The sequence below is a fragment of the Electrophorus electricus genome, chromosome 22, assembly GCF_013358815.1.
Source record: "Electrophorus electricus isolate fEleEle1 chromosome 22, fEleEle1.pri, whole genome shotgun sequence".
Lineage (NCBI taxonomy): Eukaryota > Metazoa > Chordata > Actinopteri > Gymnotiformes > Gymnotidae > Electrophorus > Electrophorus electricus.
Window position 1 is genome coordinate 9,738,597 of NC_049556.1, and position 19,491 is coordinate 9,758,087.

Sequence of the window (19,491 nt, forward strand, 5' to 3'; positions counted from 1 at the left end):
TGGTTCACTTAGGTAAGATCTAAGAGATTCAAACGATTAATTTTCAAAACATCACCGGAGCAATGTGAAAATGAGTAACATATTTCGGTTTGTTCTCTTAACGCAGTTTACTAGAATGAAAATAAGCATTTGTTTTCTATTTATAGGAGTGTTTGAGAGCCTGTATGCTATGTAGCATGGTTTATGATTTTATGAGGTAAGCCGTTTTAATATTCTTATATATTTCTATTGTTTTTATTTAGCCTAAATCGTAAAGTATGAGGCGTTAGAGAATTATAACATTTGTGTACCATTTCACGTTAAGAATGCTTTAGCCCTCGCTAGGGATACGCTAGTTTTTGTTCGAACAGTCAGTGCAGTCGGTTAGTTTTGATAAACAGTAGTACCTGGACAGATGTCAGATGTTAACTCCACCCTGTATGAACGTTGTAGTCTTTGCAACAGTTTTGTGTTTCACCGACCTTAATATATTTGCCTGCATTCGTTTGGTGATAACTCAGATACCATACAGACTACGGAGGGCAAAATGGGCACTTTAACTGATCATTTTGAATGATAAAACTCTAGTCGACTTGAAGTTGACAGTTGTGTAAGTCCAAACATTTGGAAGTCCGCAGTGACTTTTTATTAGTCTATATAATGTACTCCTATATATATATATATATATATATATATATATATATATATATATATATATATATATATATATATATATATATATATATATATATATATATATATATATATATATCGGAGTACATTATATAGACTAATAAAAAGTCACTGCGGACTTCCAAATGTTTGGACTTACACAACTGTCAACTATATACTACAAATATATATATATATAATTTGTAGTATCTGCGTATTCCTCTTGAAGATAACAGAGGTGATTTTAAGTTTTGGCTTTTAAGTTGATATCTATGTATACCATACGATCCCAATTGAAAGTGACATAGAAAATAAAAGGAGAGTGAAACAAGCATTTGTGTTTGGCCCTCTTTCCACTGCACTGCACCCTTTTATCCGTGCAAACAAACACATCAAAAAAAGACCTTGTATATTTTTCTAAGTGACAACGTGATATCCTGTCACCAGTATGTCCACTGCTGTATACGGTCTTTTATACGATCTGTTTTAAAAATAGCATTCTTTAATTGTCAGAATCTGGACGAGATATAATGCTTCTGAGAGATTTTATATGTAGGATATACATTTGCAATTATATTTTTCAAAATCCTATAATTGACAGATTCTGTAAACAGTTTCTTAATGCTGCCTCGTGCTTCCTGAAGTCCGGCTATATTTTCGAAATCGGCCCAAATTTCTCTAAACATTTGACAAATAGTTAGATAAGCTAATGATAATAAACGCGTAAGTACTAATCTCCTCGTTTTTTGCGCAGTAATGTATCCGTGCTGCATTTCAGTTTTCTTTAAACTACAGAATATCTATGAGGCCGATTTGTCGTTTATTTTTGCATGGTAAACATCTGATAGGCTAAACTGGTGAATGTCATTATTGATACGCTTTATAGACCAACATAAGTAAACTAATGAGGCAGCAATTGTTTATGAGGTAAATTGTTTCCCGTTCGTTGTCTGCATTGTAATGATATTGAAGTCCAAATAAATTATTTAGAAGACCTCTGCTCTATTACCACAGTTTATCTTTAAAACACCGGGGCTGGCTATTTCGACTAATCAAACATTTACGCTCCACACCAAGAATATGTAAATCAATTATGAAACAGAACGATAACGACAAGTGAAAACAGAGTGCAATCAAATGTAGCCCAAAGGTCTTAACCATAACCGGACTGATTCTTTGGTTTAAAAAAATCACCCAGTTAAATTTTTTTAAATAAGCTGCCACACATTTGTGGGAAATGTATGTGATAATGACTTTAGTTTGTTTAAAGCCCTAGACAAAAGGATGGTGTGCAACATTCATGCAACCAAGTACAAAGAAACCAGACAGCAGCCCAGACACAGCACTTGAATTTGACCACTAAAATTCTCATTGCAACTACCATAAATGGTGTAATAGCTGAAAAGAAAAGCAACGAACTCCTTGTTCTATTGGAATAAAAAAGAACGAAATAGTTGCACGCGTTTGGATTAAAATGTAATAAATATAAATTAATTAACTGATTGAAACAAGGCAGAAATCACCTTACTAGTTTTCATAACACGTGAACACAAAGGAATTTAATGCAGTGCCGTTTAAGTATAGGTGGAACCATATAGAAATACTAGATGAGCGAGATCAAGTCTACAGCAATACTATGCACTAATTATTGAAAATACCTTAACCGTTTCTGTATTTGCACCTAGATACGATTTCTGGAACAAGTTTTACCTTGTCTGGTGTTGGTTCACCACGTTTACAGATTAGCTAAATTTTGATTTTGTTTCATTAATACAGAAAAATGAATCCAAATGCAAAATACCAAAACCTACATTATTGGTAAATGGTAAAAAGTGTTTATAAACCTGAAAAAGAAGTGACAAATAAATTAAATAACAAGTAACACATAATAACTTAAAGAAAACACAGATGGCATCTGATTGACCTATGTTTCTAAAATACCTAAAACATATCATGAAATCCGAGTTCTTACTGATAAAATATTGTTAGTTGGTCGCAAAATGTCATTGTGCACATGAATACGTCACCACTACGGCCAGTATTATCTCTGTGCAGCCACAAACTGATTGTACCACTCAGGTGACTTGCATAACAAAAGCCTTTGTGTGTTAAGATAGTTGAAATGTGTGCGTCCTATCTGTATATGATCTCATATTGCACGTCTGCTGTCCCGCTCGCAGTAGGACCCTGAAGTTCAAACAAAGGATCGGCTTTTTCAGTCCTCAAAACAAGCACCATTTCCTCGCAAATGGCTAGCCCCATGCTGGAGATTTGGACAGCGGTGGACACTGTGAAGTACGATTTGAATTGAACTGCATGCTCGTGTAAAAGGCCGAGAAAGGCGTCTAAAGTCTTGAATGCTACCGAGCACAGAGGTGTTGTAAATGCTTGCTACCGTCGTCCCTGCATTAGGCCTAAAGCCATCACTATTGAAGCGCTATATCCTTTACGGCTGTCTGCGGAATCTAACTACTGTCCTAGTCGGTGCATAATTACAAACTTAAAGTATAGCGCTTGTCTTGAAAAATACAACCGCGCTCTAAAAAGAGTCTCACCATAGCCTGGCTATTGCTCGCGGTACTATAGGGCTAGCCTATTGTAATAAATGTATCTTATAAGCACATGGGTTCCTCAGACCTGAAAGCTGAACCCCTTCATGAATTTGCATAGCCCTCACGTGGCCAGTTTCTTCGACAGTTTGTGTGTGTGCATCCATACAAATCCACCATGATGTTTCACGAGAGATATATGCATACACATACATATACACCCGTGCAACAATGACCTATCTCAACTGGCTCCGACCGTATAGATGGAAGGGGGTGTAATCATATTACCGTCCCTCATGGCCTAGATAAATTTAATTGGCTGTAAGTCTGGCTGTTAAACTCGCTTGTATGAGTTGTGAACGGTTTTAAGCGGCAACAAAAATACCCCTTGTGTTTTTTCCCCCTTTTTTTTCTTTCCTGAGGACCAGCATAGTGCACCTGGTCGTAGACCGTTAATGCATCAAACCGCTCACAAATCATATAAATTAGATTTTTGCATAAAAAAATAAATAAATAACAGCTGCTTATTAAAGGGCGATATTTGTTTGAAGCAAGTTGTGTCATGAATAACCAAAGAAATAACTGCTGATTTTTAGAGTGATTCACAGGGCGATAGTGATCATTGTTTTAGTTATTATGCTCTACTGTGTGTAACAGAAGACGCCAATTTTGTTGTAAGGCGAAAGGCTATATTGTTTCATGTCCTGTGAAAATAAAAAGAACAGCAACAGACACCAATGCTGAAGCAGTCGTAAATTTAAGATAAGCTTGAGCTCTTTTCTCAAACGATCCAAAAGCAATTTTAACTATTGCCTCCTTTACAAAATACATGCAATGTATAATTGGGCTGAAATTTTATTATATTATTTGAACTTATGAGCATTCTGGTGGCAGTGTAGACGTAGGTTATTGCAGAAATTATAATTATGTAAACAACACCAACATGTTTTTGTGTACAGTGTGCAGTTTATAATGTTTTCGAGTCACTACGATTTATTTACTTGTCACGGTGTTAAATATTTCTTTCCACATGATACAAATTTATTAACGTTATTAATAGCTAATTAATAGTCTTGCAGATGTTATTTAGGATGAACTGTCCTCTTGCATCTAATTAAAACCAAAGTGAATATAGCGAGCAAACTGATACGCTGTTTTACTCTCATACATCGGCATATCATTCTGAAGTTAAGAAACTTTTATACTACTTAAATACAAATAGTTTAATGCTTAAAAATCTAATGCTTACAGTGCTTAAGTTGTAGCATTATGCTTTAGCATTACCGGCCCCAAACTATTTTAAGCTTTGCAAAAGTCTCACAAAAAAAAAAAAAAAAAAAAGTAGAAATAATGTCTACGTTGCTGACGGCGTATATGTCGTACTTTTTGGGTGAAAAATAACACTTCAAAATGCAAAAGCATCTAAAATCTTCCAGATCAAATCTATGCGCCACAGATAGCGAATTGCTTGCGCTATCGCTCGAGCCCCCTTAGCAATAAAATTCGTGCGGAAACACAGTGAACCAAGAGCCCCTTTGACGCTACTGAAAAGTAGCGTGTAGGCCGTATTAGCACGGACGCTCGACTGTACCTTTGTTTACGTTGTCGCTTTCGATAACGTTTGTGCTCAGTTAAGATGACTAAACACGCCCCCGAGGAGCAGTTCGGTGTTGATAAAATAAACAACCAGCGGTCAAAAACCCACAACAGATTCAGGTTTACTGCCGATTTACTATTTATCAAAACGCCGTGAGTGAAGGTTCGTTCTTGAAAGCTCAGTCGGATACCTGTTGAAAAGCTAACGGCTAGGAGACTGGCGCTTGTCCGTCTTTCCGAAAGCTAAATCATTAAAATAATCGTATTTAGTGTAGAAATTGTCAAGTTTAAAGAAAATTACTCTCACGGCCAAATTAAAGAGCATTGTTACTGTTTCGGTGAAATAGTAACAATGCACAACTACGCTAATCTTGTAGTAATCATCAAAACGTTAAGGTGCCTGTCAGGTTCCAGGGCGTCGTTGACAATTAGCCCCTTGATTTGACAAGAACTGAAAAATAAGCATATGCCTTTCATTACATCACATGCGAAAGAAAATGTACAGTGGAAGGCACGTGAAGTGTGTGTACAGATATAAACCCTCTACATCCGCTGTCCTATACCAATGACTTGGAATATCATTATCATAATATCTAAACTGAAGAGGTTTTAATAAATAACTATGTGCTGTGCAGCCTATTTAAAATATTGAATATTTAACCTTTTAAAAAAGAAAATAAGACAAAGTAAAGGGTGGCGAGCACTAAATATTCTTGTAGTAATTATTAGCGGTTTTGTGTCGCTAATCTTGACCGCTGCCGTTCCGTTGCCAAAAAAATACATACCATACAAACTTTAATTCAGTACAATCGCGTATGACAAGTCAGTTTTACCCGACTACATTTTTGTATTTCTTATTTCTGAATTTTGTCGACACTCATGATATAAGATATGTGAAACCCATATAAGGCGCATACTAACTTGACCTTCAATTTGTGCTTTGTTCCCGCCCACCAGGACGGGCCTACGGCAAGGGGTGGGGTTGGATAAAGGATTCGTCCTATTCCCGCTGAAGTCGAAGGTTTCATTGTGGCACTCACTAAAATTTGGATTGCGAAACCGGATGCACGCGTTTTAGTAACCACGTGCAAGCTATTTAGGAACTTAAGAACTCTCTGACCGTTCATTTAACGTCGTAGACGTTAGACAATGTAGACAATGCAACATCTATATTTTGCTAATTTAGTCCACAAAAATATCCAACCATGGCTGATGGTGTATTTTTAATGCCATTTTATAAGGTCATCCTCGATCCATAAACCCCTCAGTCATTGTAAAACAACTGATTATGAACGAGGCTCTTTAACGCAACCTACAAGAATTAGTCATGCTGCGAATCTGAACTTGGATTATATTAAACATCTTTGTTTATGAAGAACTCAGTACACAAAAGTAGTTTTGCAGCAGTAGGTCACTGCGGCGCTAGGCCATAAGTAATGGCTTTGTAGTGATTTTATTTTGGCAAAGCCATGGAGACGGAGGTATGGGTGCCATTGTAAAATGGCACGAAAACCCCAAATCAAGTACCCAACGTCAGTTTGATACCTTTAAAAGGCCTTTGAAGACACACTATATTGTTAAAACGAATGCATCTTAGGCTACCGTTTAAACGGAAACTTTTTAAACTCAATGAAAAACTGCAACAGGGTTCCAACTGATGTGACTGATGGGTTGTGGTTTAAGAAGGATGAAGCACATGAAAATAACGCACGAACTTCGAGGTTTTGAATATTTATTTCCCAACGTTTCTCAAGTTTCTTTACAAGTGCTGACGTGCCTACGTCCCCGGAAGCCAAGTAGTTGTTGCAACTCAATTGGGTAGTCTAACTGATTCAAGGTTCTGTTTTTAAGTAACCTTTGTAGTTTCGATTGTAGCACTTTTAGGGTTTGATGCAGATGCACTTTGAGGGTGAGGGGTCTGCCGAAGGCTTGCTAGACCACATGACAACACAAGTTCTGTGTGAAGGGCACGGTGGAGCTCACTGACCTCTGAGCCGGGAGACAAGCCCCCATAAACAGATTGAGCCAATCTCAAAGTCAAAAGCGCCGCGGCGCATAAAATGTCATTGTTAAGATTGCGCTTTGAAAGAAGTCTAGACCTGTGTAAGGCTACTTGAAATAGATCTGGAAAGTTAACTTAAAGACATTTATGTTTTTATACTTACGTTAGAAATGTTGTTATATAAATACTCGACAGTGATACAACACAAGTATTCACCTATTAATTATGCCAATCAATGTGGTATTTCTAAAAAAAAAATGTGGAAGAATGTTACTCTAGCTCAAGAAAACAATTTGCGTTAATGAGGGCAATTACCGGCAACAATGATATTAGCTTCAAACGCTAAAATCGCTATATGTGAGTCACCATGCAACGCAAGACTTTCTTTAGACACAAAACACTCCCCCCCCTCTAGCTTCAGAGATACATAAACCTCGACTGACGGTTCGTAGAATATAATATCAATATCGAGAATCGAAAAGGTGCCCTTTCAGCATTTTCTGTGTAGCATACCATCGACAGAGTCATTTGGCACCAGCGTCGAAATTCGGTCCAAAATATGCATTGCAATCAGGCAAAGCGTACAGCTGTTGCTGAGTTAGTCCTTTCAGTGCTTGGTGTGGACGCTAGGAGTGACTATCCACTAGGTGGATATCTTTACTCGGTTAGTGTGTTGTGCAGTGCCGAAGGGTCTCGGGTTGCAGGTCTAGATGTTTGTACGAAGGCAAATATTTTAGCATCTGTTTGGCCGGTTTAAAGGGTAGGTGATAATATTCTGTGCAGTTATAGTTAACTGTCAGAAAACGAGCTTATAGCCTGTTTTCACCGTGCCTGTATAACGGTGGGACGATGCGAACACAGCTATTACCCATGGGAGCATCCCAGAATCTGTTCTATCATTGTGAAATCTAATTCAAATCTGAAACCATTCAGTGGTTACATAAGTGTGTGAGCACGTTTTATTCGAAGAAAGAACAGTGAGCCCGTACACACTACTGCCGTGAGGCAAGCAGAGGCCCAGAAGTAACACAAGACTTGGTCACAGATTGAATACAGTCTTATTTTCTGGTAGCGGCAGGCTTAAAGGTTACCGTTAAGGCTCAGTTCAAATAGCAGTACCCAAGCTCCATTTTACAATTAAGAGTAACACAATCCCGTTAATTATTGGAAGCAAACTTAAACTGCAGAACACGTGCGTATTATGTGACGTGGTATAACCTGCTTATCAAGAGAAATGTGTTGATTAGTAACTGCGTTTACAGTGAAGTTAACAGACTTTATTTATCAGAAACCTTAGGTTACACATACATCGATACATTCATTAATTCGTAACGTTATATACAAGACAGTTTAAGATAATCACAGAATAAACGTGACATCGGTGAAACATAAAATGAGACAAAATGAGAAAAGAGAAAAAGGTAAGCAATAATATATGACTGAACACTGTTATACCAATGACATAACACGCTTTTCACATATTCACAAAAGTATTTAAAGCAAAAATTAATGACTATAATTTATTAATAATAATAATAATAATAATAACAATAACAAAAACAAACAACAGCAACAACAACAACCATTATTATTATTATTATTATTATTATTATTATTATTATTATTATTATTATTATTATTTATGGGAATCGTTTTTTTTTACTTTTTAAATTTAAATCGCAGGTCTCATGAATACAACTTCTTCGTCAAGAGTAAGACATTCTTATTTCCACTTTTGATACAGTGTCTTAAAATAAAGCATGCGCAAAAAAAAAACAACAACGTAAAACCGGTCGAAAAAAAATTTCTTTGTAGCATTAGATAACTAGACATAATCAACATGCAGCAAATATAAATTCTTTTCACTGGCATTTGTTTATTAATTTTAGATAGTATGTAACATTTCAGACAAAACGATGGTTTCCGCTTATTGGGAATATACATCGTGATATTTTTAGGATCTTGTCCTATGTTCTCAAGACATTATGCACTTTTTCCTTTCACCTTTCAGTAACGCAAACGTCACTTACGATAGATTAATCATGCACTTCCCTCCCAAAAGCATTTTAGTGGCTTAATTAAGTAGGCCAACCTTGTGTCAAGGGACGTGCAATTATGAAATAAATTATGATCTAGTATTATTGCAGCAAACCTAAGTTGTAGCATGAACCTAACCTTTCACAAGGCTTACAGTTAACGTTGTTTTAGCAGTACCAACAGAGTGATACCAGTTCACCTTCGTGCCCAAAGTCTGAATTTCGAGAGCGCAAATGCAATGTGAGTGAGAGAAAACAGGGTCCTGATCTCCTAACAGACGTCAAAGTGAAAAGAAATTAATGAATGATAATATTTCAATTTCTAGCCATAAAATGTTGGCATGTAAGCTGCAGTTTGGTTTTTCAAGTCTTTCAGATCTACTCAGCGGCTGGAACACTGACTCTGTGATCGTGACCGTGACCGTGGAAGAGACATAGGGATATCATGGTTTTCCGCTGCACACTGTGTTTTTCTCTTCCCAGTTGTAAAGATCTGCTCAGTGTGGATTACACATATGGCGACTGTATAGCTCGTGAAAAATTCATAATTCTTCATACACTGCGATAGCTATTGAGTCCAATGTCTGCCAGAGTTCCACATTTGGGAGTTCTTCAATTATTGATTTTAATAGACCGTAGAACGTATTTTCCTCTGAGTAATACACCTGCAGATATCACGGAATTTCTGTACTTTAGTTTTTTACGAAATAATAAATAGCTTACGTGTGTGAGCACATTTCACAAAGCATTTTGAAGTGCCAGTTAATACAGGCATATAATCTAGCTTTGGTGGAATATCTCACAGCTTAATTGTGACTAAATGTATAGCTCGCAATATATACTGTAATGTGAGATAGAAAGAAAAGTGGCTGAGAGAGCACGTCTTTTTCAAATTAAGCAAGAAAATATAACAAACGTTTACACGACACAAAACGCTGGACGCTGTAGCCACTTTAATACATACTGCAGTAAAATTGTGGTAACAGCAGAGCTTGCTCTGCTATCATTTGGTCGCTTGCCCCTGAATTAATTTCTGCATGGTTATGCACTTTGCTTTTACGCAAATTAATGCATAATGGAGCAAATAAAGAGAATAATACTGCTCTGTTGCCATATTACCCTCAGTGGAATAGTGGTGAGATACTGCTGCTTAGCGATTCACACGTCTTTCTAAAAGAAGGACAAAGCTTGCTCTCGCAGCAAAAGTCTCTTCTTCTTCATTCGTCGGTTCTGAAACCAGATCTTAACCTGTTGGTCGCTGAGATTTAGCCTATCTGACAGCTCCCTCCGCCGCTGCCGGGTGATGAACTCGTTCAGCATAAACTCGCCCTCCAGCTCGGCCAGTTGTAGCTTGGAATATGGTTTTCGTTTCTTGCGCGTCCGGGTGTGCATAGGGTACCACGGGGCACCTAGAGGGGGCAGAGTACGAATTATGAGTGAATAACAGCATCCCCACAACACTAGTGAACATTGTTTCGTAACATCGTTATACCCACTATTAAACTTCTACTTTTTTAATTCTACTTTCACTGGAAGTATGTAGGCCTGCTTTACAACTGATGTTAAAGCAATAGAAATTATCCCGCAGTGTGATATCCCTACATATAGATATACCACCGATTTATACGCGTCACGTGAGATTTTACGGTTTCAGTTAAATCCACATTAACATGACAATTAAGTCTTTCTTGCAAATAACATCACTTGGTTATAACATCACTTGGTATTTCCGCACAGGGACAAATACTAATTCGCTTTACGAGTCCTTAAAACAAAACACACCTTTAATTCACAGATTAGCTTCCATCTTTACTATAGTTATCATGTTTCATTTAAATGACCGAAAGCTTTAGGAAATCCGGTTCATGTCGACGGATAATGGCAGCGTTTTAAGCCAAAGACGGTAAAATACAGATAACGGCATCAAGACTGACGAATTTTACGATGTTGTGTTTACTGGTTGTATAAATGACTGAACGCTAAGGCTGGAGAGCGCTGAGCATTTTAGGGCAACCCCTAGCGGCGTTGATCCACCACGCAAGTATCCTGCAGACAAATCGCTGCATTTGACAGCATGCCTACCAATACCGTCTGCTGCCAAAAGTTTAGCACGGTAGAAGCATTGCTTAGCGTGTGCTCTAAACAACAACGCGTTTTTTACTCTTTTCACCGCATCTGAATGAATGCCACCCACCTCCTCCCGTGGAGATATTGCCTGTGTGGCTCACCGGCGACAATAGGGTCTGTGGGTCGCTCGCTGTTGTTTTTCCTGCATCGTTGAGAACGGAGGAGCTGGAATCGGATTCTAAAGACTGGCAGGACGGCGGGTTTTGGGTCATATGCTCGGTGCCATAGTCATACTTGTTAAAGGTGCCACCGTTGCCCATCCCATTGTGCACTCCTTGGTCTGACGATACTGATGTCTCTCTTCCTCTCTCCTCTCGCTTGAGGCTGTTACCGTCCGAGCAAGCCTCTCTGCTCCCGCCGTTACCATAATAACACTTTTCCTCCGGTCTGGCTATTTCACCACAAGATCGGTTGAAAGATGGATTAATGGACACGGGACTACTGAAGTAGGACTGAGGATATCCATTGCACGACTCCGATGGATTCCATGGGAGAGAGCAAACATTGTCCCTTCTTGGGTACGAAAGAGACGGTAACCCCGCCAGTTGTCCCCCTGAGGCTCTAAAATTCGGGAAGTAAAACGTGTCTCCAGTGTGGATGTTTACCAAAGGTCCCACAAACCCAGGATTAAGGAGATTATGCTCGCCCATTTCCGCGGGCCTGACCAACAGCTTCTAGTTTATTGCAATCTGACATTTAACATAGTTAAACCAGGAGGTGCGCCTGATTGGTCATCTCCACATCACGTGCAGGATCTTACTCGAACTCTAGAAGGTACCACCCACTTGGTCTATTTTAGCCAAAACAATCATTAACTTCTATATTGTGTATTTTATATGCTTTTTAGAATATTGTAACATATCTTATTACAAATGTACAATAGTATTTTTCATTTATTCGGTTTGCACGTTACAAACTATACTTTCGTTCGTTCTCGTGAAGAACAAAATATATAGAACTGTCCCCAGCCTCGTTTAAATTGTTTATTAGGTGGCAAATTATGTTTAATTTCTTTTTTTTTTTAAACAAACACTTTACTTTTTTGATAGAGGGAGCGCTCGTGACATTTTGGGGTTTTTTGTGCAAATTATGGTTGAATTCAGTGTCATATAAAGCTGTGATGATCCACTTTTACAGGCTTGTTTTAGAGAAAGAGTGATGCTCAGTGCTTCACTACACTCGTATTTACTGTAAGAGGGTCAGCAGGTTGAAAGCGCTGGCTCTGTAAAATAAGATCATATTCTATAAGGTTGCTTTGAAAGTGTAGCGTACATTTCAAATAATACTCTCTTTTACACATATCCTGAACAACTTTCATGGATACTTTTTAGAAATACTCGTGGCCAAACTCTGCCATGTGTTCTTTTATATGAACTTTAGAGGGTAACACAAGGCATTTAAATGATTCAGCCCTTTCAATTGCACAACACTAGATCGCTGCAACTGTTACGTGATTATAAACTCTCAATACGCAGGAATACAGCTGCACATAGACGATGTCTGGTGTGCCACACCAACAGCTTGGGGAAGTTTAAAAGATATTTTCAGCTTTTTCATCAATAAAGCCAACTCTTACGAATTATTCTAATATTTAAGGACAGTTAAAGACAGTTGCGAGATGTTGCATGACAGCAAAAGAAATTAGAGTGGGCGACTCTGTTCTACACCAATATGCTCCTCACACGTGTAGGATGCAGTATATGCAGTTATTTGTGTTCAATAAAACAGCTGCATTTTACCCTGGAGGTTGTTTTTTCTTCATCAAAGAGACATTATTTGCAGTAAATAACGTAATAAATTTGATTGTATTTCTACGCATAATATTACAACAAATAAATTGTATTGCTACTGCTTATACGTGTGTGTGCCCGAGCGCGCGCGGGGGTGGGGGGGTTGGGGTTGGGGGTGTTAATTCAGTGTGCGTGCGCGTGCGCGATTGCATTGTGAATTGGGAGAAGCCTGATATTTGTTGTTATATTTTGCTGAAATCAGACATTTCTTTTCAGTCTGAGCAACGTTTTGATGTCTGTTTTTGTAACTTTCTGAAATGTTTCAGGTAACTTCTCAACACGGATGTCCATTTTAAATTTTGAGGAGTAACATGGTTCCAAAACATTTAGACGTCATAGTGTACAAAACATAGGTTTCACAATTCTAATGTAAACAATGGAGAACAGCACATAATATCTAAAATAATAAACCCATTGTTTCTGGATAAAGCTGTTTTTATGCCCAGTTACAATGCTAGTGTTAAGCCTATAGCTTTTCTGCCACCCCCCCCCGCCCCCGCCCCGCCACCCCCCCCCCCCCCCCCCCAAAAAAGACAACAAAGTATCATTTAGGCAAGGGGCTCACACCTTCAAAGCAAAAATTAAGCTTTGCGGTCAGTGTACGTCTCAGTATTACAATTTATAGCTAACCATGCTGGGACTAGATACATGGATCTACTTAACACTGCAGTTGCAGCGCAGGCCAACACCCAAGTGCAAGTATAATGAAGTACTTGCAGCCTATTGCTTTGGGGAGGAGGGTGTGCACAACATTGTGATTTCTTGTCCAATTGTAGATAGAAATAAATAGAAAGTAAATATTTGCCCGAACATTGACAAAAACGCTTGAGAATAAAGACACACTAAAATAAAGACAAGTTAGCTAGTCGACAGAGAATATTTGGCTCAAGTACGCATTTGCAGTACGCGGTACACAGTTACGTTATAGGCTCAAAGTTCACTCTGCAAGAAAAAAAGATGCAAAACAAATTGCTGAGAGAGCATTTGTTTAGAATGTCGACCCAAACACTTAATTCTAACACACAAGCTCTCGACGATCCGAAATAAGGCTAACTTATCCAGCAAACATGCTAGGTCAGACACATGAATACATTTGTCTTACCGCATGTATATCAATGCTTAAATTCTCCACGATTTAAAGAAAGTAGCAGTTCAAGGTCAGAGTCTAGTCTACATCGTATTGGGAAAACTGTCGTGGAATTCCATTTCCAACCCGACAGGGCAATAGCGTAAACAATAGGCCTTTTTACTCGCTTTGATTATCTAAAGGCACATGTTGTCAGGGTTTTAGCGTTGTCATGAATTTCTTCCTATAATTATTTCACCAAGTATAATTATTTCACCAAGTGAAATAATTATCTAACCCCAAAGGTAAAATACAGAATCCCTGTGTAATTAGACTTACCCATGAACATCATTAGTTAATAGAATACACTACTAATACATAGTTTCTATGTCAGAGTCTACGCGTAGCCTATGGAGAACGCATCAGACATTACAACTCCACTGAAAACACTATTTAGAAATACTATAATCTGCCTTTCCTAACTTTTTTGAACATTAGATAATCTCTGTGTCTGTCAACTATTGACCGTCATATGTAGGTTCTTATTTGAAGTATAGAGGGGTTTGGGCGTTGTCATGATTTTCTCCTAGAACTTATTCCCCCAAGAATCTAACCCCAAAGATAAACTACAAAACCACTGTAATTACCATTAGGTAAAACAATGGGCTACTAATACATAGTTTATATATCAGTGCCTACACGTAGCCTATGGAAAATGCATCAGACATCACAACTCCACTAAAACACTATCTAGAAATAATCTAAAATCCGCCTTTCCTAACAATTTTAAACATTAGCTCATCTCTGCACTTGACCACTACTGATTTGCATATGTAGATATTTATTTAAAGTAGAGAGGGATTTATATTGTCAAAATTATTGCAATAAGCTAACCTAATTACATGCAACTTGGGAGATCTATTTATTTAACTGTTTCGCAGATCGTCTCTGGCAAAAACTTCCCGTGACAAATTTAAACAAAAGGTGGCGAAAAACTTTCATTAAACATAAATTAGTCAAAGGTAGACTAATATTGTAACAAATATGGCTACATGTAAAAAATTGTTTTAATATCTCAGAACCAAATAAACATTCTTTGTTTTCTATCGAATGTGTTTCATGTTGTGAATTGTCTTATGCGGTTTCGGTCGCCGGTATTCATGATTTCTCGAATGTTCCCCTGTGCATATTATCCGAATATAGACTAGAAAAAAAACTTTCAGGTTTAAAATATTTTTGTTCTACATTTTTTTCAGATATTGCATATAAAGTTCATAGTCTCCAATCACAATTACCATAAAACAAACTACATCTTTGTTTAATTCTAGTTTCTCAAGACGCATGCCAATTGTGCAAGTAGGCCACCCAAAGTAGACTCCCCAAAGTGAGCACCAAAAGCAGTAAGTTATAAACTAATAGCTTTTTGGGCAGCAACAAACTCTGGTCACATTTTGTCCGTTGATAAAGTTTTAAAGTACTGATTGTTATTCGTACTTGTCTTTTGCAAAAGACCTACTAATATTTCAGCAGGCTTCAACATGCAAATGAGTCCTCAAACAAATCACCTTTTTTTTTCTTGTGAGCTGTGAGCATCCTAACCAATCAGAGACGTTCCAGAGTGTTCTGTGGGTGTTTTTATTTTTCACATGATCCACCACACCTAACTAATTCTGCTCAAAACCATGCAGGTAAACCTTTCACCATACAACATAAAGGTACCAGTTATTTGACTTTAATTTTAATAGTTTGCTTAATGGTGATAAGAACGTAACCACTTGGTGAAGTCGTACTACATCCTTTCTGTTGCTGATTGATGTGTTTTGTCTGGCTTATTTTGAATATATATCGTATAGTTTTGATTTTACCGTAATAATAAGATATACTTGATTTCTATTAATTCTACACCTAGGAGGAGAACTTAATGTACTGGACGCGGGGACGCTGTGTGGATGTTGCGCTACTCACTTCCTGATATTTCCACCATGCTACCACCAGAGGATATCAGACCGCTTTCTCTTCGCTATTCTGTACTCTCGCCACACTGTAAACCATTCCACCTGTCCACCATCATGCATTCTACAACACAGCTTTTATGTATTTTTTAAATAGACCTGAAGCGTTTAGCATCAACTGAGGGTTGTAAATTACTGTAACAAAACTAGTGCAAAGTCAGGATGTTCAATTTTAACCCGTTTTATTTTACTTTAATGTACGTTTTCGCTAGAGATGACTGTCCTACCGAAATATATATTTGGGATAAACTGATAAATAAACGTTCTATAATCGGGCACTGCAACTAACATGTTGATTGCATATTTAATTTTTAAAGTCTACCACACCAGGCATATTAAAGTCGATATCTGATGCGCTCGGTGTTGTATTGCTAGTGCCTAAGATAATGGAAACTTTCAGTACATCAAACAATAACAAATATTAGACCTGTTTCAAAACTATTGGGACAATAGTTACAATTACATTTTAAGATCAGTACAGTTTTCAGAATTCACCGATTAACCTTTGGTAGTATCTGTGTTCGGTAGGATATTATTTTAGAAATTTTTGTAAAACCTAGCCCATTAAATAGAAAAATAACACATTAAATAGTTCATGTAAAACATTATTGAAGATGGAAATAAGTTATATAGATTTTACATTTAATATGCTTTTACAATACATGCAAAAAAGGAAACAACAGAAAATCTCGAAAAAATTGTAATTCTGTTATACTTACAGCAAAGTACATTTCAAATAATAACTATGTCTATCTCAACTCTTAAGAGTATGTTAATGGTATGTAAGTAATTAGTATAATAATTGAAACAATAGCAAATAATAATTTTGTACAAATGCTATGTATGTTCACGAAATTGTGATATCACTAGTAATATATTCGAGAAGTAGATCAACACAATTGTTATTAGAAAATAGCGCTACCATCTGATATGTAGCCTTCAAAAAAGTTTAAAAAGGAAAATTCAACTCGACTTATAATCTGCAGTTCAACTTATTGCACTACTCTACAGTTTAGTGTTTTGTCCAACTTTTCTCCGCCATGATGGCTCTTTCACAGAGTTATCCACATCTATATATGTTTTAACCATACTAAGAGTAAAGCATGCCCGTTCAGTCTGCGGATGTATAGCCATCTTTAAAACTTCAGAGCGTTATAATTATTAACAAATATATTTTGCATCATTATTCTTGAATAGAAATCTTAACTCATATTGTCATAACAATCATATAACATAATAGCATTTTATTCTCATCAATCCTAGCCCAATGCTAAGTTAAACGTGTCACCGTATAGCAAACTGGGTAGGCCCTCCCCCTTCCGAGTTATGGATACTGTTCGCACGCACGCAGTTGATATTGCCTTTGCGCGTGGAGTAAAGTCAGCGTTCGGTATTCTCAAAGTTGCGATTCACATGAAAACAAACACGTTGCCTCCCATATTAAGCACTGTGAGTTACTTCCGCACTACAAACAAATAAACCAGCCATACCTTTAACACGTGGAAAATGCTATCTCTTGCTTTTTGACAGAGGTGCCATCACTGCACTGCGCGTACCCGTGGCGAGAACATGACGGGGCACAGTCTCCGAGAACTGGCTTTTGGAGACGTAACTTCACTAGCTGTCCTCGTGGTCAGTATAACGTGCATCTCATGGTGAGAGAATACAACCATTGGTGGTTTAAGAATTATATAGGCTGAGAACAGCAGTTGCACGTTGCGAAGCGGCCCACGGAGGAATCCATAAAGGAACTGCACAAGTCTGCGATGCTTTAGATGGTTTGGACTGGCAAAGACATGGGATACCAGTGCTTTTCCCTTTTTATGTATTTATGGCATGTAATTAACTCGAGCCGTCTAGACAGAAAAATAACACCTTGTTTGCCTGCAAACAAACCGCGGATATTTGTGTCCAGCCCTCTATTTATTATTCACAAGTCTCTGTGATGTCAAGGTCAAAGTGACTGCATAGTCATGGTCAAGTGTAAGGCCCACGTGATGTCAAAACTGCGAGGAACCTACTATTAAGCAATTAAGAATGCGATGTTTAACATTTTCTACATCTTCAGCGTAATTATTCTTCGATATAGCCTAAGATAGTGTAAATGTAAAAAAAAACCAAACAAACAAACAAAAAAACGCTTATTGGGTTGAGTTACTAAACTGCACGAACATTGGCGATACACTCAAAAGAAAAATGAACCGCCCTGTGTGTGTGTGTGTTTGTGTGTGGGTGTGTGTGTGTGAGAGAGAGAGAGAGAGAGAAAAAAAGAATGAGTGAGTGTGTCTGTGTATCTGTGGGTGTTGGAGTGCATGTGTGCCTGTGGATGTGTGTGTGGGTGGGTGCGCGCGCTCCTTATGAGGCCATCTGCAAGCGCGCGCATTTTGCACATGCAATTAAGATGACCAACAGGCCAGAACTCCACAAACATTCATTTGTTCTCCTTTTTTCTCTCTTTCCCTACATCATTAAACAGGTCTATAAACTAATACACAGAAAACTCATTATCGCCGTTACGATGTTATCTGCATTATCAAACAATAGCCTAGCAGTTTTAGACGCACTCAGTCACAGTACTTCAAGTATATATACTCCCACTGACAGTTCTTCAGTTGAGTGGTCTTAATATTCTAAAAATATCACTTGTTTGTTTTCAAAATAACAAGTATAGCCTGATATTACTTTAAGTACTACTGAGTATAACTAAATATGCTGATCTATACAATAAATATGCTTCTCTAAAAAAAGTGCTCCTTACACACACACACACAAACACACACACAACACACACACACACACAAATTTGTTGTGTGTTGATTAGTCAAGAGAATTGATGAGAAGTGACGCAACACTTCGCGAAGAAACCCGTTTACTATTGTTTAGCAAATAGAACCCTGAAAAAACGTGTGTTTGTAAAACTTGCGTGTATATGTATGTACTCAATACTATTTTGACCCCATATCTGTTTTATTCCACTTCTTTCTCCATAAACACTTTCAGGGGATCTCGCGGTGACGTTGACGTTGGATGATAAGTAAACATTCAACGTTGCTGGTGTCCAGTGTTGCAACGGCTCTGTTGTGGAGAAATAGTGCTTTACCAGGACGATCAACACTAAGCTTCTTTACACGCTACATTGGATATTAATGCTTTAGGTTTATTTTTCACTAAAGCACCCCGACATGTAGACACGCGTATATCCAAGCACAACCTGCTAATGATAGAAACTGGCACATTATCTACATATTCAGTAGTATTTATTGTAACAGATTCTATTTTAGTGGAAGAAATACTTTTGGATCTATAGTTCCCTAAAAGAATGATCGCAAGAAGATCAACATATTAAAATCTTAAACAGTTAAGATAATCTTTGCGATCTTCATATATAACAATATAATAATTACTATTATCCTATTCTTATTGAGGTTTGCACATTCACAGCATACTTCGCACTTCGATGACAGTTTATTTATTCCGATCGTTCCGATCGTTATTTTAATGATGTAAATTGGGTCGTCCTGTGTCCATCTGTTTTGGAAGGAAAAAAACTGAAAGCGGATCCAACTACCGTCCATTTACAGTAAATGTAATCTTATAACTACTGAGCATGGGAGAGCAATCTATTCAGTTATAGTATCGTGATGTTTAAGTCTCGTTTGTGC

General features: G+C 37.6%; 1 protein-coding gene and 1 long non-coding RNA gene across 4 annotated transcripts; one reads left to right on the top strand and one right to left on the bottom strand.

Moving 5' to 3' along the window:
• Positions 1-131: 131 nt before the first annotated feature.
• On the top strand, positions 132-16,739 carry LOC113570303. Of its 3 annotated transcripts, none has more exons than XR_003409889.2 (4): positions 132-196; positions 15,146-15,217; positions 15,328-15,505; positions 15,727-16,739. It is a non-coding gene; the product is annotated as an uncharacterized LOC113570303 (long non-coding RNA). The 3 variants fall into 3 exon arrangements; XR_003409890.2 differs by having other exon boundaries at positions 15,345-15,505; XR_003409891.2 differs by having other exon boundaries at positions 15,401-15,505.
• On the bottom strand, positions 9,158-12,735 carry hoxc12a (homeobox C12a). The gene is made up of 2 exons (XM_026998620.2): positions 11,029-12,735; positions 9,158-10,243 (listed from the first exon to the last, which is right to left on the bottom strand). Exons 1-2 carry the CDS (start codon positions 11,609-11,611, stop codon positions 10,005-10,007), a joined length of 822 nt encoding a protein of 273 aa, XP_026854421.1. The 5' UTR covers positions 11,612-12,735; the 3' UTR covers positions 9,158-10,004.
• Positions 16,740-19,491: the final 2,752 nt, after the last annotated feature.

Coding starts and splice junctions, on each gene's coding strand:
- hoxc12a (XM_026998620.2), bottom strand. CDS start 11,611: ATGGGCGAGCATAATCTCCTTAATCCTGGGTTTGTGGGACCTTTGGTA. Junction 10,244..11,028: donor CAATATCTCCACGGGAGGAG/GTGGGTGGCATT, acceptor TGCCCCCTCTAG/GTGCCCCGTGGTACCCTATG.